Source organism: Dermacentor albipictus, chromosome 8 (assembly GCF_038994185.2).
Source record: "Dermacentor albipictus isolate Rhodes 1998 colony chromosome 8, USDA_Dalb.pri_finalv2, whole genome shotgun sequence".
NCBI classification, from domain to species: Eukaryota; Metazoa; Arthropoda; class Arachnida; order Ixodida; family Ixodidae; genus Dermacentor; species Dermacentor albipictus.
Genome location: NC_091828.1, coordinates 3,213,761 through 3,236,488, shown reverse-complemented (window position 1 = coordinate 3,236,488; position 22,728 = coordinate 3,213,761). Strand labels below are relative to the sequence as shown.

Sequence of the window (22,728 nt, the reverse complement as noted above, 5' to 3'; positions counted from 1 at the left end):
CGTAGTATAAAACTTGCTTGGGGAGAATGGGGCCTTCGAAAGTAATGACAGCCGTGCTCGATCGGCCTAGCATTCTGGCTGCCATTATCTTCACTCCCTGCGTTCGGGTTCGTAGGTTCGTCTTGAGCTCTTCCGGCGAGGTCCCCGCGTCCACCCCGTGGATGACCCCCCGCAACGTGCCCTCCGGCGCCACCACGTGCTGAAGAGGTATGCGCCCAGCAAAACAATGTATGGGCTCAAGTGGAGAAGCAAGTAGCACAAATTAAAACGCGCCAGCAAAGCAAGGCAAATGTTCAGCTTGTGAACAACCTGTAGAAGGTTCGGAGCATGACGAGGCTCAACGAGAACAGGAAGTGGCTCGGATCAAAGCACGCAGGCAGTTCAAGTGTTCTAAGTGTAACCGCGTCCACGAACGTGGCAGATGCCCAGGATTCGGCAAAACATGCTTTCGGTGCAGTGGCGTTGGCCACGTCTCAGCCTGTTGCAGAAAAGGTTCTCAAGTGAGCGAAGTACGTGACGAGCAGAAAGGATTCGAAATCCTTGACGTCAGCACAGGCAACAGAGCCGATTGGGTTGTCCACGCGAGAGTGGCTTCCCAACTAGCGTCTCTGAAAGTAGACACAGGCTCGCAAGCGAATTTGTTGCCTTACTCCGTTTTTGAAAGACTCAAAGTGAAGTCTGCTTTAAGAGCAAGCCCCTCCGTCCTCCGCTCATCCACCGGCGACGTTATAAAGCACATCGGGGGCGCTACGCTACCAGTGGCTGTGAACGACCGAAGTGGGCATTTCGACGTCTTCATTTTAAGGGAGAGCAGCCAAGCCATACTTGGGCTGTCTGCAGGCGAAGTGTTAGGACTAGTGTCTCGTTCTGTCAACGCTGTGCACACGAACAGCACTGACCAACTGGTCAAGGAATTTCCCGAGCTGTTCCAGGGCATCGGCTGTCTAGCATGCCAGTACCACATGGTTCTGTGGTTCAGCCGGTGCGACGGGCGCCCTTGGCGTTGCTCGAGCCCATGCGAGAAGAGCTAGATCGGATGGAACGTGCTGCAATCATGGCCAAAGTCAGCGAACCGACGGACTGGGTGAGCCCGTTTGTTGCAGCACGCAAAAACGATGGGGAAACTGCGCATATACATTGACCCGAGACGAATTAACGAGTGCTTAAAGCGAGAGCATTAACGAATGCCGCGACGAGAAGACATTGAGGCTGAGTTTTCCGGTGCCGCTTTTTTCTCTCGCATCGACGCGAACTCGGGCTTCCATCAAATCCCCTTAAATGAGACTACGTCAAAGGTCTGCACAATTGGAGCGCCTTTTGGACGCTACCGTTTCTTGAGACTTCCCTTCGGCATTGCTTCGGCGCCAGAAGTTTTCTAGAGAACTATGAATGAAATATTCGACCAGGCTTGAGGGGTGCAAATCTATATCGATGACATACTGATATCGGGGAGCACAAAGTATGAGCACGATACTCGCCTCCGCACAGTCTTGCAACTAGCTAAAAAGCCGGCCTTGCACTCCACGCGGCGAAATGCAAATTCGGTCTGACCGAAATTGACTTCTTGGGTGATGTCATAAGCAAAGACGGAATAAGACCTAACCCCGCAAAGACCGCACCATTAAGTGGAATGCCTCAGCCAAAGGACAAAGCCGGCGTTCACAGATGGCTCGGGGTCGTGAATTATTTCGGAAAATACATACCGCATCTGGCGGAAAGGACGACGCTCCTACGAAGCCTCATTAAAAAAGACTCCGTTTTTGAATGGTCCGAAAACGACTCCAAAGAATGGCAAGCTGTCTGCGACACATTGAGCAGTCCACCTTTGCTAGCCATTTTCGATCCTGCTAGGGAGACGAAGGTCGTTGCAGATGCTTCCAAAAATGGGATTGGTGGTTCCCTTCTTCAGAATTATGGTGGTAGTTAGCGGCCGGTCGCTTATGCATCACGCACAATGACTGAGGCTGAACAAAGATACGCGCAAATAGAGAAAAAAAACGATGGCCATTACTTTCGGTGGTGAGAATTTTTTGCATTCCGTTTACGGCCGCAGGGTTGTAATTGAGACCGAGCACACACCACTGTTAGCAATTGCTTTGAAAGCCATTGGCGACATGCCACCAAGTCTGCAACGGTTCTTTCTGCGCTTGCTAAGGTACGATTAAGTTCTTCACTTTGTCCCAGGCACACAACTGTTCCTGGCCGATATGCTATCAAGGTCATCGTCGGCCGTTCCAAGCGACAAAGATGACTTCACTGATGACGTTGACGTCCATGCAGTGAGCGTGACGTCGGAGCTGGTAAACAAGAAAATGTTTGATCGACTGGCAGAAGCGACGGCCGCTGACCCAGACTTGCAGACGGCGTTGCGGCAAGGAATGGAGAAGAAATTGAAGGGTGGATGCAACCATTCAGTCCTGAGTTATCAGAAGTCAAGGGCATTCATATGAAGGGGACCAAAGTCGTCATCCCAAAGGCTATGAGAGCTGAAATACTCGGTGGCATTCATGATGGTCACTTAGGCATAAATAGGTGCAAAGCGAGAGCCCGTCACTTGGTTTTTTGGCCGCGACTCAATACGGACATTGAAAACATTGTCAAGACCTGTTCTGTTTGTCAAAAATACGCCTACAAACAACAAACCGAACAAGTGGTGCATAGGCTGATCCCAGACCATGCCTGGTACAGGGTACGTGTTGACATTTTTTATGTACGGCGGAAACTCCTACCTGTGTGCGTTTGACTCGTTTTCAAACTTTCCTGAAGTCGAAAAGCTAATCGACACTACGACGTGCACTGTCATTGCTACGCTTAGCTCAATTTTTGCAAGGTATGAAATTGCGTTGGAAGTCTGCACCGACAACGGTCCTCAGTTTTCATTTCATCAGTTTGCTTTGTTCGCATCCAGATACGAATGCTAGCATGTGACGTCGAGTCAGAGATTCCCACGGTGCAATGGTCTCGCCGAGAAAGGAGTCCAAATTGAGAAAGGAATAATGAAGAAGACTGGCGAGCTCAACGAGGACTTCTGGTTGGGTCTACAGGGCTATCGCTCGACTCCACAAGCCGAAGGTCGGTCCCCTGGAGAACTCCTCCAAGGCAGGAAGTTACACACTCGGTTACCAGACTTCGTGTCATGCTCCAGTCAACTGACGTCTCGGCGCCAACCACGCAGCCAAAGGCCACCCGAAGGAAAAAATCTGCCAGCACTCAAGAAAGATGCAGTTGTACGAGTACGAGAGGATGCATGAGACCGCAAAGCTCAAGTCATGAGCCTGGTGGCACCAAGGTCTTATCGTGTCCTTATAGAGGACAACAAGGTGCTTCGACGCAACCGACATCTTCTAGCCACACGTGAGCCATTCCGGCGTGACTTAACGGATGATGACTCTGAAAGTGAAGACATTTCCCAGGAAAACGCAGGAGCACCACAGCCTACAACTCAGCCCACGCATGTCCAGGAAAACGCTGGAGTATCGCAGCCTACAACCCAGCCCACCCAATATGTGCCAAGGCGGCCCACCCGACAAAAGCGGCAGCCCAGTCGTCTTCACTACGACTAGGATTTCCACCAAGAGTCCCGTATTGTGCTCGCAGACTTTTAAATATTGCGCTGATGGAGATGTATGGTATCAGACGCGCATGCGCTCTATGCAAGTGCCCTGGCTACCATGCTATCTGTAACACGTGGTTGTTATCATGCAGCCGCCGGTATACTATATATGTTGTGAAGCAATCCCGAATAAACGTTCTTATTCTGGTTGCTTTCACGCTGCGTGTTCATTGTTGGACGCCGGAACAACTCGTTTCTGTGTTGATGATGGGGTACTGTACACAAAACAATTCTACCACAAGCCTACAATATCTCCGGGGGGTCCCGCGTAGTCTCCGCGTTTCCATTTTGCGCGATATGCATGACGATCCAAGACCTGGCCATTTTGGATCTGCGTGAACGTTATACCGCGTTCAAGAAAGTTTCTACTGAACTAAAATACGTCAGACGAACTAAGAGTGCAATAGAACTACAGCGAGGGTCAACGTCATAAGAGTCAGACGAGTACTGCTCCTGGTCCACTACGTCCAGTGAAATCCCCTAGCACTCCTTTTAATGGGCCCCTGAAACAGTTCAGGCAAATTTTGTAGACGCGTAGGGTACAGCTAAAGTTAATCACTCGCACCACAATTTGTGTGAACCTCCTCACATTAAGAGGGCTACGGACGATTAGAAGTTACCCTCCTCCATAGACTTGCATTTACCCCTCAACTCGTTAACCGAGTGAACGGGGCTAAGCTCGCCTTCACTGGCTTTGCGTCATGATGACACGTCATGTCGTCGACTTCCGGTTCTCTAGGGGCGAGCGCGCGAAGCCTATCCAAACTCTCCGCCAGCTGCTCGGCAGTCGACCGAAGCAAGAGCTATCGAAGCATTGTGCGTTGCGAGCATTCTGTTACAGCGCCGAACGTGCCTGGTATTCCGGTAACTACAGCCTAGCCGGGCGTTCCGCGGAAGGGTGGAGTCATAAACTCAAGCTGATGAAGGAGCGGTAGCGTAGACGAACGTGATCTGCCTGGTCAGTCTCCACGGTCCAGCCACCCGTTGGCGCAGAGTTAACCAGTCATACAAGGAGCTAATATTGCTATAACCAAGTGTAAAACATTTTAAAAATTTACAAAAACAACGTGGTAACCATTACACTCCTGCGAAAAATTTACACCAGCAGCAAAGCAGAATACATTTTGTTACCGCTACTGTGCGTAGTTGAGCTCTGTGCCGCCAGGTGGCTGCACTATGCAGACCATTAACATTTGCGATTCTGCTCTTCCCGTGAAAAACACGCAAGGAGACACGGCCAGGCCCTGTCCTCTTGCGCTTGCGTTTACCCTAACACCAGACTCGCGACAGGCTATTGCGTTAATAATCTTCCGGTGTTAAGTTACAGCCGCATACGCGCAAATCCTGGCGCTGATCGGATAGCGGCAGTCCGATGCGCTGCAGCCAGTCTGCTCGTCTGCTGCGATGCAGAGGGACACGATGTCACAGCTTGACATATTGCCAGTCCCAACTTTGCAGTCCACAATGCAACGAAGTCGAATCATAGTGCTCGCGAAAAGACTGAGACCGACTCTGACCGCGGAGCTCTCGTCAAAATGGAGCACGTCGTAACTCAAGCAGACGACGCTTTGTGTGCCGGAAGTGCTTAAGTTTAGTGAAATATTTTTCTTGTGCCTTCTCTTTCTGTAACTTTCTTTTTATAGAAACAAATTAACTAACATTCCGACTATTACGAACATCATTTGTTCACCATGAAGGTGGAAAAATTATCGATGACGCGCCCTGGGCAGCCAATCGAATAGCTCGCCCTGATGACGTCATACGAGTGATTTACGTGATATGGGTAGGGCGGCTGAAAATTCAGCCTAACAGTGTGCTGCGATCGGCAGCGATGTACATTTTTAAAGCCTTATAGTAAATAACACGCTTTACGCGGTGCACTTGGATGCGTCAATTAATGACCAGAAGAACCTACTCTAACGAATCAGTACGCTTCTAGAAAATCGTCAAAATCGTTTCAGGGTCCCCTTAAGTGAGTCGGCATTGGCCTTCTCTGTTCTTTCCAGCGGTCATCTGATGAGAATTGTTGGATTGCCATGCGTGCAGATAAGTTTACACGCTAGTGTGGGACAGCTGCTCTAATATCGGCGGCTGCAACCGAAGTGCACCCTTTGCTATTTCATTTCCTCATTCTCCGACAAAGACCTCTCATAGTCGTCTTATCGGGTCAAGGGCGGCCGTTCATTTTCGACATGGTCAAAGAGATGCGTTCTCCACTTAGTTAACGTTTTCAAAATTTCATTCGTATCATCCAGAAAACTATGACTTTACGGAATGCACCAGCAGGACCCTTACAAACAGGTTGTTCATGTATGTTGCGTCGGACCATAGGAGCTTCGATAGGGTGCTATCTTTCATTAGGTGCGCGTTTAATAACTAATTGCACGAAACTACATTATGCAATCCCTTCTTTGTTCTTTACGGATGTACGCCTCGTTATCAACAAGACTATATCTCCCTATTTTCTAACCACAATAATATTTGCATGTCCAAAACTGTCTCTCTTGCTGAGCAGGCCCAACGACTTGCTTCTTTGCTCACCTTAGTTTCATAAGACCGCTCAAAGGCACGATATGACCGCCGACACCGACATGTGATATTGTCACGTTGTAGTCACCATCAAGAACTCAGCAGAAAAAATGCGAATGATGAAATGATGTACTTATTGGGCGAACCTGTGCCCATAAAAACAAGTTACGCGCAAAGCACAAGGATAGCACCGAACACAGTCGGCGTCCGTCGAAATCAGATGAGCGGGTCAAGCACGTCGGCTTTTATATATGAGTCCTCGAATGTATCAACAAACGCGGGTGCCCGCGTGTCTTCCAGAAAGTACTTCATAATTCACGTCAAGCATGCATTCAATGAAACTACACAAGGTTCGGTGAAAACAGACAGTGATACAACTATCGATAACATTGGAGAAGCTTCCGAAACATGCACGCGTGTCCTGCACTGAGCAATAACATTGCTTAGACAGTACCACGTGGTGACCCGATAAGGATAAACAAGTACACGTGACCGTGTTAATATAGGGTTGCTGTGCACACTAACAAGAAAACGTAGGTTATTTTAAAAGCTGATAGTCCACAACATTGGAACCTATCTTGTCACCGATTGCATAAGCGAACTAACCTACCGCATGGCCCGTCTCGCATGAAATGGCCGACGGTAAGGAAAGACAGAAGTCACAAATGTCGCCCATTTAATGTCTCTTATCTATGGTCAGCCTGTTTGACTTGCCCTGTGGGCTTCGTCTGCACGAAGGAAAATCTGATGTTCTTATGGGCGCATTCTTATGGGCGTTTTTGGCTTGCCCTTCAATAGGACGTGGGGCATTCAAGACAGGCCAAGAAGAAAATGGCGACATGCGGCTGGTCAGATAAATTTCGTCAGGCACTCGGCTGACCATGACTCTCGCGACTACTTCTACATGGTATCTCAATAAAGGCCTTTCGTGGGCCTTTATTGTGGCCGTGGGCAGCGAATGCGCACAGGGTAATGCAGGAGCAGGATTGGCGATTGAGAAAGATGTGAAAGTATAGAGGGCGATGATGTGCACCGAGAAGGAAACGCCGCCTGCGTTACAGCTATAACAAACATAATAGGTGGTCATGTAATTAGCAGCACTGCTAAAGTGTGGATGTGTGCCCATGATCCAGTAACGTTCGGAAGAAGTCAGTATGCCTCTAGTAAATACAGCATTGCTTGCGCACACTATAGAAATTTGTTTACTCATATATGTTCTATATTTGATTAATTTACTCTGTCATACTGAATCCCTGTGTGGACTGGGCTGGCTGCTACATATGTGTGTCTAAATACCTCGAATGATGGGACAGGCAAATACACAAACGAAAAAGCTCTCACAGTCAACTAATGTTCATTGCGTGTTGCTCACGCAACACAAAACACAGAAATAAGACAACTGTACAAGACAACAGTCACGACAACGCCAATTCTTGTGCTTTGATAAAGTGGCACAGCCCTCGTGTGTAGCCATGACACCCATGTACAATTTCACCTCCTCTGAAACAAATAATTTCTAGTGGGGCTTAATCTCTCTCTCTGATAGTTTTGCTGTATTGAATGCTTCCTACCTTTTGCCGTGTTACCTGGCTTGCATACCCTCTTAGAATGGCTGTGCCACTCAGAACGGGCCAGCATCCGCAGTCTTTACAGTGAAATGTGACAAAATATAATTAAATACTGAAATATTACGTGCCAAAACCACAATGTTGCCATCTGTAGTAGTGGGCATAGTGCAAGAGAAGAGGCAAGAAGAACAAGAAGGAGGAAGCGCGCCTGTTACTCCCGCCCTCTCGACAGCTAGGTCCCACCACCGTGTTTTTCGGGAGCCCGCTGTCTGCATTAAACGTCGCTGGTCCTCTTTGAAGACACGTGACAATGTGGTGGAAGTGCTGGGTATTTCAAACTCATACCGCAGACCTCTCCTGGAAGCGGAACCACCAGCGCAGTACAAATTAAGGCTCCCGTCCATTGGGCCAGTCATAAGATCAGGGGGCTGTCTCCGGAAGACAACACAACGATTGCAACCACCTCAACTGGTATGGGTAATACGATGACGACAGGGACACACTTCAGAACCCACGGGTTTCAAAGTCATTCTATGGCAACGTGTTGGAAGACGTCGGAGATTGGATGGCTGATTTTGAGCACGTGGCCAAGTACAACGAATGGGTCGACGCGACTAAACTTAGAAAGGTCTATTTGTGCCTGGAGGATGGCGCGCATACGTGGTTTCAAAACCGTGAGGAGCAACTGATGTTGGGGCCTCAGTTCCGCCGTCAGCTCCTAGACGCCTACGCCAGTGCTGGTCGCCGCGAACGAGCAGAACGTGCGATACAGGCCCGCGTCCAGCTCACAAACGAAAGTGTCACCACCTCCTTCGAAGACATGACGCGACTCTTCAGACGAGCAGACCCAGGAATGACCGCTGACAAGAAGTTGCGTCACCTGATGCGAGGAGTGAAGGAGCTGCTCTTGGCAGGTCTTGTGCGGAGCCTTCCAATCACTGTCGCCTAATTTTTACCTGATGCTGTTAATATGTGATGCTGTTAGTAGTAGTTCAATCGCTTCAGCAGCGATCGAACTACTATGAGCGGCAAGTGAACGCGACTTCTCATTCAGATATTTTTACGGTTACTGGAGGCAACGACGACAACCTTTTAGAACTCATCCACACCGTTGTGCGCGAAGAAATGCGGAAGGTTTACGGCACGTCACAGGTTACGGTGAGCTCCATCGCGAGTGCTGTATAAAATGAAGTGCACCAACCACTCCGGTCCACCTTTCATTTTGTTGACAACGCGCCTGCACCGAATGAACACCGGCGTGCGACCTACGCGAAATCCCCCAGACTCCCTGCTTCATCACCCCCGTTGTTCGTTCACGCCACTACACCGCTTGCGCTTTGCCCAGCCCAGCCGGTACACAACATGGCAGAAAGATACACTACTCCAGCGTTTCGCCCTGCCGGCCCTCCTGCTGTACTTCAGCTGGAGCAGCCAGTGCATTACGCCGACGATCGACGGGTGACCCCTCGGAAGTCGGAAGTCTGGCGCACAGGGGACCGCCGTCATCTGTGCTTCCACTGCGGTGAGGCAGATCTTTTTTTTTTGTACCGTCAGCGCCCATACCCACGTCTCCGGGCTGCAGTCACGCTCGCCGTCACCAAGGCAATTTTCCCCATGGCCCCAACGATATTCGAGTGCAAGATCGCCAAGTCCCCGCCGGGAAGGCCAACTACAGCGACATTCGGGGGTGAGGCCGCCGGGAGTGAGAGCGCTGAGGACCTCCGATCGACGAGGGCAAGGACGGGCCCCGATTCGACGACAACTGCAGCTGAACAAAGTGACCAGCTTTCGCTCGACATGCCGGTGGTGATTGATGGTTACGCGGTTAGCGCTTTAGTGGATACCGTTGCGGACGTTTCTATTTTGAGCGGGGAGAAAGCGACGCTTCTGAAGAAAGTAATTACCTCTTGGCATGGTTCGCAGATTCGGACGGCTGGTGGCCACTTCGTTACTCCACTGGGAACCTGCACAGCTACAGTTCGGATTCGAGGATCGAGCTGCCTTGTCCTGCGCGATTGCTCCCGCGACCTCATTCTAGAGGTTCACTTTCTGCAAGAATACGGCGTTGTTGTTGACATACGGGGAAATGTAGTCCCCTTCTCAGCCGACCGAGCAATCAACGGATACGACGACAACCGACGTGACGACGCCCATCGTGTTTCCGCCGAAATCGTTACGCTTCCTCGATGAGCCAGTGTCCTAGTGGAAGTTATGTGCGGTGGAATGCGCGAAGGCGAAGTGGTCGCACAAAGCAACGTATCCCATCTACTGACGCAAGGTGCTTGTGCGGCTAGGAGCGCGCTACAGCTTAGTTGTGGCCGTTCTCAGTTGCTTGTCATCAACTTCAGCAACGAGCATCGCCAACTTTTCCGCGGTACTTCGATTGCGTTTGCCGACGAAATACAATATTTTGCCTCTGAAGCCGTCGGGATGCCTGGCAAGTCACTGTGGAACATTGAAATTAATTCAGAGCTTTAAGTTTAACTAATTTTGTGCGTGCCTATGAGTTTATGTAAATAACTAAGCACGTCCGGAACGATATAAATTACTACGCTCGTGTTTCGTTGTAGTAACTTCCGTGATGTGGCAAGAACGCATACGCCGACCACGGTGAAGTTTGTCACTGATGTTTGGGCTGCCGCACGGGAGCCTTCTTGACAATGAAGGGCCAATCAGGAAGGTATATCGAGGTTCTATTTAGTTAAGTACATGACCTAAGGTGCAGGCTTAGATCGGATTAAGATTGCCATCTTAACAATTCAAAGTGCATGCCATTGTCTGTATATGAAATCACTCATAACTAGTCAATGGCAGGCACAAAAAAATCATCTTGTCAGCGTCTGTCGCCTGTTTTCTCCATGACTCTTCCGACGCGGCTAGGTTTCGTCAGAACCTCAACTTCAACTTCCATGCCATTCCCGCTCCATCGAAGTATTCTGCTCTAAAATCACTTGTACATTCAATGCTCGAATGTGCATAAGACGTTTACAATTTGTAGATTATTTCGCCAATGTTCTGAATAATTCCATGCAAAACCATTCCGCTGGATTATTCCTCTCAAATGAGTCTAGTTTAGCCAGCGTCTATCCCACGATGTTAACAGCTGAGCTGCCACACCCTAATGCAAGATGTCCTAGTTCGCGTTATTGCGTGCGTCTTAAATGCCTCTTACAACTCCCCGCCATTTGTCATCCCGCGTTTTCATACAAAAAAACAAGGCGTGAAATTTCAAATTAATCTGTACTCTCAGTCATTTTCTTAAAGCAAGCAAAGGCTGGAATCGCCTTCCTGCTTCGACCGAGTCTATTAGTAATCCTCAGATGTACTAATATGCTGGCTATGAACGAAGAGTGGAATTTATTACCGCCATGTGTTTTTTTTTCCCTCACAAGATCTTACTGGGGCACTACAATGTCTATTTACCTGCTAAAATTGTATTTTCTGTATGGTATTTCTGTATATTTTTGTGTAAGTTGTATTTGTGTTCAAATTGCACGTTTTTATACCTTTCAGAGTATAAGAATGCGTCATTTCACTCCTGCTTGGGTGAAGCATCGCATGCAGTATTTGAAATAAATGAATAATAAATGCTGCTGCCCAATCTCTAACGAAATCAAGTCTCCTTATCGAAACGGTTGTTTTAGCGATGCGCTTGTTTTTAAGCCTCTGGCTATTTACTACCTTGATGTCTTTCGGAACCGTTGTATTCTTTTGATTTCTGAGCAGCTGATATACGCCAGTCAAGGAGGTAAGGCAGTCTACTTGGTTGCTAAAGCTCAGATTCATGTTGGTAGCGCGGGCCTAATACAAGCTCACACAAAAACAACGAAGTAGACCGGACGACCCGTGGCCTAGACTAGTTCGCCATAGATACACACCACACTATGAAACTATTACACATGCTATTAGACTGGCAAAGCTTAGGAATCACAATCAATGCCCAATGTCTTAGAATCCTTCTGCTCGCAGATGGCATTGTCTAGTTCAGCAACGCCATGCATGAAGTGCAACAAATGATTGAGGACCTTAATCGAAAAAGCGTAAGAGATAACAGTTTTACGATCACCGACAGAGTTCGCCGCTATCGTTGTGCTTCGAGTGTAAGTTGCTTTAGTGGGCACCGGTTCACCCAATAAAATATTCGTTTCGTCGTCCACAGTTTTGCGACTGTTTTCTTTTTCATCACTGCAACGTGACATCTGATGTAGGCCCTTCTTGTGCCGAGCGATAACGTTTAACCTTTGTTAGCCGGTGAAAAAGTGATCACCCGGGAAAGATAAATAGGCACAGGTATCAATATCTTTTTCCGCAGAACGACATGACCTAATGCGTAGTTAAAGAAAGGGAGCTTAGAATAAATATGTTATGCGGGGACATTATGCCAACCACAAAGTTAAATTTGTAGTGGTGCCAACCAATGCAGCACATGTAATTTACTGGTTCAACTGCCCACTATAATCTGGAAGTAAATCTACCGAATTCTGCAAGAAGCATGGCCTTTGGCTACGTTATTTTGTGTTAGAGTTAGGAGTGTCAATGTTTTAAAAAATGATGTATGGATGGGAAATGCGGGAAGCTGGGACGTAACAGAGGTAGAAAGAGGAAGGGGGAAGCTTAGAAGCACCTAAATGTAGACACATACACACACACATATATATATATATATATATATATATATATATATATATGTATATATATATATATATATATATATATATATATATATATATATATATATATATATATATATATATATATTTATTATAATACCGAGACCGATCAAGTTGTCCAGCGCTGTTTATTCCACAAAAGGCAACGCCCGCAGCTCACGCGCGAAGAAGTCGAAGAAGAGGGAAGATGATGATGGCTATGTACAAATGAAAACGACGAAGTACGTTAATAGTGCTTACACTAACTTCCCCCCGTCATGGAAGCGGCCAGCCTGGCCGCAGATTAGAGATTATCTAAACAGGGAGTGAAAGGCTTCATCCGCGACACGTGAACAATTTCGGCATTCCGGCGGCGCCAGTCAGTGACGGAGTGTACTGGGCGGACGAGATAGTTCACTGCAGATGTTTGCTGCACAACGGTGTATGGACCAATGTAGCGTGGAAGGAACTTCTCACAGAGGCCTGGGGTGCGGACTGGAGTCCAAAGCAGGACTTGGTCTCCTGGGTGAAAACGTAGGTCACGGCGTTTGTTGTCGCAGTAACGCTTGCGCTCAGCTTGGGTAGCTTCTGTGCTTTGCCGGGCGATTTGACGGCAATGAGCAACTCGGGCAGCAAAATCTTCTGGAAGCGACGCGTTAGGCGAAGAAGGTGCGAAAAATAGTTCTCTGTCGAATATGGTGGAAGGAGATCGTCCATACACAAGGAAGAAAGGGCTGTAGCCGGTAGTCCGTTGAATAGCAGTATTATATGCGAATGTCACAAAAGGAAGAATTTTATCCCAGTCAGTGTGGTCAGGACGGATGTACATGGCAATCATGTCAGACAGCGTACGGTGGAAGCGCTCAGTAAGGCCATTGGTTTGCGGATGATAAGTAGAAGTAGATTTGTGGACGGTATTAGTGGCTTGAAGAACTTCCTCGAGAACTTGTGAAATGAACGCCTTGCCACGGTCACTGAGAAGAACGCGAGGAGCCCCGTGGTGCAAGACGATGGCGCGCAAGAAAAAGTCGGCGACCTCAGAAGCGGTGCCGGATCGCAGAGGGGCAGTCTCGGCATATCTTGTTAAATGGTCGACCGAAGTGACAATCCAACGGTGACCGGAGGGTGTCAACGGCAAGGGACCATATAAATCAATGCCAACAAATTCAAAAGGTGCGTCCGGGCAAGGGAGAGGTTGTAGTAAACCGGCAGGAGGGGATGTCGAGCGTTTGCGGTGCTGACAGGACGCGCAAGAGGCAATGTATTTGGCCACCGTTGTGGATAGGCCAGGCCAGAAGCAGCGGGTCTTTATGCGGTCGTAAGTCTTGTGGAAGCCTAAGTGGCCATCGTCGTGTATCGCACGACACCTACGCCGAAATGGGGCACTTACCGCTGCTGTATTTACAGGCTGCCATTTTATGTGGCGTCCGTGCTTCGTCCACTGGGTGCTGGCTCCCGCCTTCAAGTGCTCTACTCGCATCGGCGCCTGGATCCCCATTCAACCCGCTAGACTTGGAGCGCTTCCATGGAATGGGCTGGCAACCTGGATCTTGTACCGCTATCATCGCAGCGCACGAGAGGGGATATAAGCAGCGTCCGGTCACGGCTCGCTTTGGGCACGACACCTACGCCGAAATGGGGCACTTACCACTGCTGTATTTACAGGTCAGTTACCGCCCTGGCGCTTCATTAAGACTGATAACTATTGCCTCATTGCGGTGTCGTGCCCCGAAGTGCTTTCTGATAAATTGTGCCTGGTGTCATTACTCTTGTCGAGCGTATGTCCTTCCATAGGTAGCTGGTTGATTTTACTTTCTGGGGATGTTGAACAAAACCCGGGCCCTGACACAAAAGCCATCGCTCAAACGCTTGCTTCCGTTCTTGAGACTGTGCGCAGACTTGAAGCGGGACAGTCAGCTATTCTAAATGAGCTTAAAGGTGTCAGGGAACGGCAAGAAGCCACTGATGCCAGAGTAGATTGCTTAGCTGGAAGGATAGATGCACTCGAAAACACGGTTGCATCTCTCGATAGTGTTCAAATCTCGAAGCCAAATAACGAGTTACGCAGTTTATGTGACCAACTTCACTCTCTCACTTCAAGATGTGATGATACAGAAAACAGAATGCGACGATGTAATGTACTGTTTTTTGGTATTGATGATGAGCAAGGCGAAAACTGGGCTGCGTCTCAACAAAAAATAATACAGTTTTGCTCTGAACAGCTTGGCCTTACTATGGTGAACGCACAGTTTGAGCGCGTGCATAGATTAGGGCGTTTTTCTTCTGAGAAACGTCGGCCCATCATAGCACGATTAGCCCTTTTTAAGGACAAGCAGAATATCCTCGCACTTGCGCACAAGCTAAAAGGTACTGAGTATTCCATACGTGAAGATTTTTCTTTGTCCACAAGGCAAGCAAGGAAAAAATTAATTGAATTTGCCAAAACAAGAAAACAGCCTTTCAAACTTACAATAGATAAGGTTCGTATTAATGACACCACCTATGTTTATGACCGCGCTACCGACACAGTTGTGCCGTCAATCCTGTAGCTAAAGAAAGCAACATTTGCTGGTATAGCTAAGAAATCGCAATCTTCCGTAACGTCAACGCTGTCGTTATCTTACACGAACATTCGCAGCCTACTAAACAAGCGCGATGCATTGAGTGCTTATATGGAAGATGGCGATCCCGATATCGTAGCATTAACTGAGACTTGGTTGCACACAGACATCACTAATGAAGAACTTCTTTCCAACAGTAACAAATACAACATTTACAGGCATGACCGTAGTGGGAAGAGGGGTGGTGGTGTCCTGATTGCTATAAAAACATGCATTTCGTCCTTTCTCGTAGACACCAATTCCCCAGCTGAAATAGTTTGGGTCGCGTGCGCAACAACCTCTGCCCGCGTCCTAGTGGGCACATGTTATCGGCCGCTCGACGCTGACCACTCGTTTCTCGATGTACTGCATGAAAGCATTACACGTGCTACTCAACAATGTTCCACGGCTCTTGTTTATCTCCTGGGAGACTTTAATTTTCCACTTATTGATTGGCCAAATCTGTCATCATCATGCCGCTCCTCTGCTGAATTTATTAACTTAACACTAGATTACAACCTAACCCAGACAGTCGATCAACACACCCGTGGTCCCAACATCCTAGATTCAGTATTAACTTCCGCACCTGATACCACCGGGCCTATTGCTTACATTGATGGCTTGAGCGATCACAAAATTCTTCAATTTGACATTAATATTCCACAAACTTTCTATCAGGTCCAGACTAAAAGTATTAGAGATTACAATAGGGCCGACTATAAAAATATTAATGCTGAATTGGCTATCTTTCTTAGTGAAGTGTTTCTGCCATTCTTTAATTCAAGATCGGTAAACGACAGCTGGGAACTTTTTAAGAAAAAATTAACAGCTCTTGTAGAAACTTACGTGCCAAAAATCGTTATAGCGAATGACAGATCTAATCCTTGGTTTACGAAGCACCTTCGAACACTAAGAAACAAAAAGAAGCGTCTGTATCGGGCGGCCAGAAGGGACAATCAAGCCTCATCTTGGGCAACATACAGTGATTTTCTAACATTTTACTGCAAAGAGCTATGCGCAGCCAAAGACAAATATTTCTCACGTGACCTGCCATCTCTTTTAATCAACAATCCCAGAAAATTCTGGCAAGTCATATCACCAGCTAACACTGTCCGCAATATTGTGCTACATGATGATGCTGAAAGCCCTCTGTCTGACGCTGATTGTCCGGTAGCGTTTAACAATTTTTTCACATCTGTTTTTACACAGGAAGACTGTTCCACTGTTCCCATAGTTCCCGACTTTGAATATCCTTTTATGGAACCAATAGATATTACAGCAGATGGCATTTCGTCTTTAATAAATAATCTGAAATTATCCACATCTTCCGGTATAGACAATATCAACTCCAAAATACTAAAAAATAGCGTTACAATTTCAAGCCAAATTTTGTGTCATATTTTTAGGAAATCCTTAGCATATGGCGAACTACCCCTGGACTGGAAAATCGCAAAGGTTATCCCTGTATTCAAGGGAGATAGCAAGTACTCTCCGCGAAATTACCGTCCCATCTCATTAACATGCATCTGCTGTAAACTACTGGAACATATCATAGCATCGCATATCTACCGCCATTTAGAATCAAATAACTTTTTTTTATTTTAACCAGCATGGATTCAGAAAAGGCTTATCTTGTGAAACTCAGTTGCTTGAATTTACAACAGAATTACATTCCAGCATGAATAACAAACAGCAGACTGACTGTGTATTCTTAGATTTTTCCAAAGCATTTGATCGTGTCGCTCATTGCCGCCTCATCTCAAAAATATCCGCGCTCCGGCTGGATTCATTAACTTTACCTTGGCTCCGAAACTTTCTCTCCTTGCGGCAACAGTTCACTGTTGTTAATAACCAATCATCGCTTACTTCTGACGTTACATCTGGCGTACCGCAAGGCAGTGTCCATGGTCCTCTTCTTTTCTTAATTTTCATTAATGACCTTCCACAAAACATATCATCGCAGATAAGGCTTTTCGCCGACGATTGCATTTTATACCGTACAATAAAAACATCTGATGACCATTTAGTATTGCAGAACGACCTTAACCTTGTCAGTTTCTGGTGCAGTACGTGGCAGATGACCCTGAACTCAGACAAATGTAAAGTTATGTCCTTCTCGCGTAAACATTCAAACTCTCACTTTTCCTACGTCCTAAATAACACCGCCGTACCTCCGACATTGTCCTACAAGTACCTTGGCATTGAACTCACAACTCATCTTTCATGGAGTACACATATAACGGCTATCTGCGCAAAAGCTTCGAAAACTCTGGGTTATCTTTGACGGAACTTGCGTAAATCCCCTGCTACAGTTCGTAAATTAGCATATCAGACTTTTGTTCGCCCACAGTTAGAATTTGCGTCATCAGTATGGTCACCACATCAACATTATTTAGTTGATATACTAGAAAAAATTCAGAACAGGGCATCGCGCTTCATCACAAGTAACTACGACAGAACTTGCAGCGTGACCAAGATCAAAGCAGATATTTCGCTCCAGCCACTTGAAACTCGTCGCACGATAAGTCTTCTTTGCCTTTTCCATAGATACGTCCATGGTAATCGAGCTCATGTGTTGCCGCTTGAAGTACCAGCGCGCACGTCACGTCGCCTTAACAATAGCCATAGTTTCATGCGCATATCCGGTAATACACTGTCATTTAACGCATCAGCACTGCCACGTGTCATAACCGTATGGAACAGCCTTCCTGATAACATTGCGAGCATAAGAGATCGTGACGCTTTTCGCGAAGAATTGCTGAATTTTCTGTAGAAACATTGTATAAGGATGTTATTAACCTGCTTTCCTTCGCTGTTTTTCACACTTGTATTTTTATATTTTAGTGAGCATGAGTATATTACTGTGTTTACGCTCTCTAAACCTTAGCCTAGACAAACATTTATTAAACTTCGCTTTACTTATCTTGTGAATGCATGTATAGATATTTATATTCTCTACTCCTGTACTGCTTTACTTATCTTGTGAAAGCCTGTATTGATGTTTATATTATTTACTCCTGTTGAAACACTTACTTTGTGTCCCCCCTTACCCAATGCCCTTAAATGGGCCTGTAAGGTAAGGTATTTTAAATAAAGTGCCTCTAATACCCGCAAGCGAAGGCAGCGAGGTAGAACTGGGACCCACCGGTGACCTGTTGGGTGGTAAACGCAGCGGTGTAGCACGCCACCTTGAAGGCGGAATTGTCGAAGTTGGCGTCGCAAGCGGCTGTTGGGTGGTTCGGTGAACCCACTAAGGCGATCCATGAGAGCTCGACAGTAGGAGTCGGCCCGCTGAAGCGAGACGAAATCAGAGCGTGATGAAAGCGTAACTTGGTTCAGGGGCGTTATCGAGAGCTGGTGGGAGGCAAGCGTAGCATCGGAACGACGTGGTTGGGAAGACGACGGCGCGTTACCGGGAGAGAGCGAGAGTGGGCAGCGAGACAATGCGTCTGCATCATGATGGCGTTTTCCAGACTTGTATGTTATAGTGAAGTCATATTCCTGCAAGCGCAGTATCCAGCGTCCTAAGCGTCCTGGTCACGAAGACGTTGTAGCCGTAACATCCAGTCAAATCGCCGACGGAGACGCCCTAGTCGCCCCTTCTTCCCGCTGTACTTCTCGCGGAATTCTCATTGCCACCTGTCTCGTCCGGTTTTCACGTGGCCGCGCCCTTCTGTCTGCTTGCAACACGACCCCAAATCCTGTGATGCTGCCCAAAGGGATGACTGTGGCAACCCTCGCCGACACTCAACCTATCTCTTTAGTCGCGCTTTGGCCTTCTTCATCGCCAGCCCCTACCTCAGGTTTGGATGATTCTTTCCCTCCTCCAGCCGTTCTTGGTTCTGACCTAACAGCCGCGCAGTCCGAAGCCCGAAGAGTCCGCAACAGGTTCAAGCTCTGTATCCGTGATGTGGACAACTTCCTCTCTACATGAAATGACGGCTGAAGCAGAATGTAGGAAGTCCCAACCCAGTATAAGTTCATGGATACACGTTGGAAGGATGATAAACTCGATGTGGTGGCGTATGCCGTCGATGAGAACACGAGCAGTACACTGTCCGTCAGGGTGAATGAATGCATTATTAGCACCACGCAAAATAGGTCCAAGATAAGGCGTTTTTACTTTACGGAGCCGGGAACACAGATCACTCCGAAGAACAGAAACGGCGGCACCGGTATCGATGAGAGCTGACGCGGGAACACCTTCGATAGTCACAGAAAGCATGTTGGCCGGGCGAACAGGAGGAATTTTTGAAGACCGATAAGCAGCAGTTTCCCCTCCAAAAACTGCAACAGTTAGTTTTCCGAGTGCTGGTCGACGAAATGGGAAGTGGGGCGAAGCGGTGATGTAGAGCGCCGGTAAGGGGATGGAGAACGACGTCTGGCCCAACGGGAACTATGAGGCAGATTGGGAGCAGCTGGTGGAGACGGAGAACGCTGTTGCGGGGAGGAGTACGGTCCGGGATAGTAGTCGTCTGATAGGCGAGTGCGGTCTCTTTCGTGCTCAGCATAGCCTCGCCTTTCATCCTGCTGGCGCCGGCGGCAGAAGCGAGATATATGGCCGCGTATACCGCAGTAAAAACAAACTGGACGAGGTGGACGCCACTGAGGGTACGATGGCGCAGCAAGTGGTCTGGTTCCCGTCGAAGCCAAATGGTCATAGGAAACGCCAGTAGGCACGGAAGGCACGGTAGGGGTGGGTAGCGAGACAACATCCGCGTAGGTAGGTGTGGAGCGCGCTACCGGAGCAAGATGCGTCGTGGGTGTAGTCATCGCTGTCAACTCCTGCTTTACGACCTCGCGCAGGTCGAAGGCGGGGGTTGGGACGCAGGCAGGAGGTGGACGCCTGAGGTCTTGTAGTTGAAGCTCTTCGCGGATGATGGTGCGGATAAGAGCACGTAGATCTGGAGAATGAGGAACCTGAGGATCGCTGCTGTCATGTGGAAGACGTATAGACTGCAGCTCGTCGAGGCGTTGACACGTTGAAGTGATGTCTTGGACAGAAGCCGGATTTTGCACGATTAAGGCGTTGAATGCGACAGGCCCAATGCCTCTTAAGATGTGGCGAACGCGTTCGGCTTCCGTCATGCTAGGATTCGCACGGCGGCACAGAGCCAAGACATCCTCTATGTATGAGGTGTAAGACTCTTGGGGAAGTTGGCGCCGCGTTCCCAGCTTCTGTTTGGCGACTTCTGCGCGGCCAGACGAGGAAGCGAAGATTTGCCGTAGCTTCGAGGTAAACGTGGACCAATCCGCGATGTCGGATTCGTGGTTGAAATACCACGTCTTTGCAACACCGGTTAAGTAGAAGGCGACGTGCTTACAATATATATATATATATATATATATATATATATATATATTAGGTACAGAGGACTTCTTCAGCTACCTTTCAACCGTAAAGAACTAAAGAACTTGAGCGGTGCTACAAGGTAACCAGAACAACTATTTAATTGCAACAGTTTCAATCGGTGGACCGATGTGTTTATTTCTGCGGTATACCCACATCACCTGTACGGCATTATCGTAGGGGGTTAAAATTCAGGTGGTCACAATGGGAACATATTCAGCAACATCAATCGAATACATCAGTAAATACAACATAATTTGAGCACTGAAATTCGCAAACGCGGAAGACAAACTAACAAAGCAGAAAACAAAGTGAGTAACAAAAGTAACTAACCATCAAAAAAAGTTGCGTATGTGCAGAGATGAACAACAGAACAATAAAAGAATATGGCTCTCAATAGCATTTTCAAAACTAGAAGCTGCCATCACTTCATTAGGGAGCTCATTCCAATCGTTAATCGTGATAGGAAAAAATGAATGCCTAAACACATTGGCACGGCACTGATAAGCTCTAATTTTGTTAGCGTGGTCTCTCCTAGATGAAACGTATTGCGGCTCCTCGATGAACAGTGTTTTGCCGATACCAGTTTTACTTTTATATATATTATAAAGGAATTTCAATCTCAGGATTTTCTTGCGAGCAGAAAGAGCTTTCCAACCCGACCCTTCCCGTATTCCGGATCCTCTGATAGTAAAATTATAATTTCCTGTTACGAAGCGTGCTGCTTGCTTCTAGACGCGTTTTTTTTTTTTCTGTGAGGTTTGTAGTGCATGGATTCCAGATAGCGCATGCATATTCTAGAATAGGCCTGACGTTTGTTAAATACAAGGTTGCCTTCAGTGATGAAGGATAATGCTTAAAATTTCGTCGGATAAAGTGAAGAAGACGGTAAGCTTTCGCGCTAATTGAGGTAACATGATTTCAAATGTGCATCAAGGTTTACAAAAAGAAAATGGCATTTCGGCCCTGATAGTGAAGACACCAGACCGGGTGCCCGGTCTGGTGTCTATATATACATCATTTCCGGATTTGTAACAATTATAATGCTCTTTGCTTCTCTACAAAGAAGGATGGCGGTCGAGTGAGCTCTTTAAAGCAATTTTCAATGTCGCGAATGTTGCTTAAATGAAGCATCTGAGACCTGAAGCCATTTCACTCTCATCTAGCTCTAAATCAGCTCTGAATATTTATTTTGTGGTCTTATTAGAACCATTCATCTATAGAGGTGGTAGTACATAGCTAGTGGCAACATTTACAAACGGACGCGGATATATTTAATAGCAGTAATTTTTCGTAGCACATATCGATAATGTATTACAGCCTACTGCATTGTGGTATCTTGTCTGCGCATGTCTAAGCTTGCTGGGTAACAGTATCAATATATATTTAATGATCTTACTCACGTGTCTGTTCAATTGAATCTCTTGCAATTCCTCCGTTCAGGACGGCCGCGTTAACGATGGACCATGCATTATCCACCACAGTATCTCTGTGCGTATAGTAGTCGAAGAAAGCATCAGCCATAAGGTTGACTGCATTACACTCCTTATAACGGCAAAGTTTATCGTTTGCTTCCAGCAGTACCTTAGTCGAACCAACGACCTCCTTGACAGCGGCGTCAACAATTTCTTTGTAGGGCTTCAGGCTCTGAAGGATGTGTTCGTCTGTGGCAGAAAAAACGGCAGCTTAATATTGAAAAAAATATAAACTCTCGTTATATAGCCCCTCTCTAGGGCTCGCCCTATTTTTGGTTAGGTAAAAATAGTTTCTAGAGCATACCCCTACAATATTATAATCTAGCAGAAACCTGAGTAACATAAAGTACGCGACCATCCATAAGGCGCGATTTACTTAACCGCAAGTATCTTGGTGTGGTACAATCAATTACAAACAGGAAAGGGAATTTCAGGTCTGAGTAGGTATATTGAACATTCATCCTATTTTTTAGTCTCAATGTAAACTTCTTTCTGTGGAGAAATAGAAAGAGTGAAAGAAACAAAAAGATATTTACCACGATCAACTTTTTTACATGATATTCAATGACACTAGTCACATCTTACAGTTTGATTGGTCACGAATAACGGCTAGCACATACGTCTGTATTAAATATTGTCGACTATAAGTTTTATTTTTTGCACTATCTTTTCCTCGCTGTCTCAACTGATTTCGTATAATCATAATTTTTCCTGTTAATCATAATGCTGCGTTATCTGCATTTATTGGGGAAGTTTTCTGGTAAAATTTAGGCGTGTGTATTGATTTTCGTTGTTTTTCCGGACAGGCCGCCATTGGAATCTGAACCTGGCAACGTTTACCGCTAGAACGTTATCTAGTGAGGCTAGTCTAGCAGTGCTATTGGCGGAATTACAGGGCAGTAAATGGGACATAATAGGGCTCAGTGAAGTTAGGAGGCCAAAAT

The 22,728-nt window shown here is 47.0% G+C and overlaps 2 protein-coding genes across 4 annotated transcripts in view; one reads left to right on the top strand and one right to left on the bottom strand.

The window, feature by feature from the left end:
• LOC139048613 (uncharacterized) overlaps nt 1–22,728 on the top strand; it is a 334,616-nt gene that overhangs the window by 16,639 nt on the left and 295,249 nt on the right. For both annotated transcript variants that reach the window (XR_011507819.1, XM_070523043.1), the window contains exon 2: nt 13,767–14,024. Coding sequence is in view for 1 of the 2 variants with exons in the window: in XM_070523043.1 (XP_070379144.1) it covers nt 13,767–14,024 (258 nt within the window). In the remaining variant the exon portion in view is untranslated. The remainder of the gene's footprint in view (nt 1–13,766; nt 14,025–22,728) is intronic.
• The window catches only part of LOC135921167 (5'-nucleotidase-like), a 232,739-nt gene that overhangs the window by 39,484 nt on the left and 170,527 nt on the right, over nt 1–22,728 (bottom strand). For both annotated transcript variants that reach the window (XR_011507818.1, XM_070523042.1), the window contains exon 3: nt 21,713–21,973. Coding sequence is in view for 1 of the 2 variants with exons in the window: in XM_070523042.1 (XP_070379143.1) it covers nt 21,713–21,973 (261 nt within the window). In the remaining variant the exon portion in view is untranslated. The remainder of the gene's footprint in view (nt 1–21,712; nt 21,974–22,728) is intronic.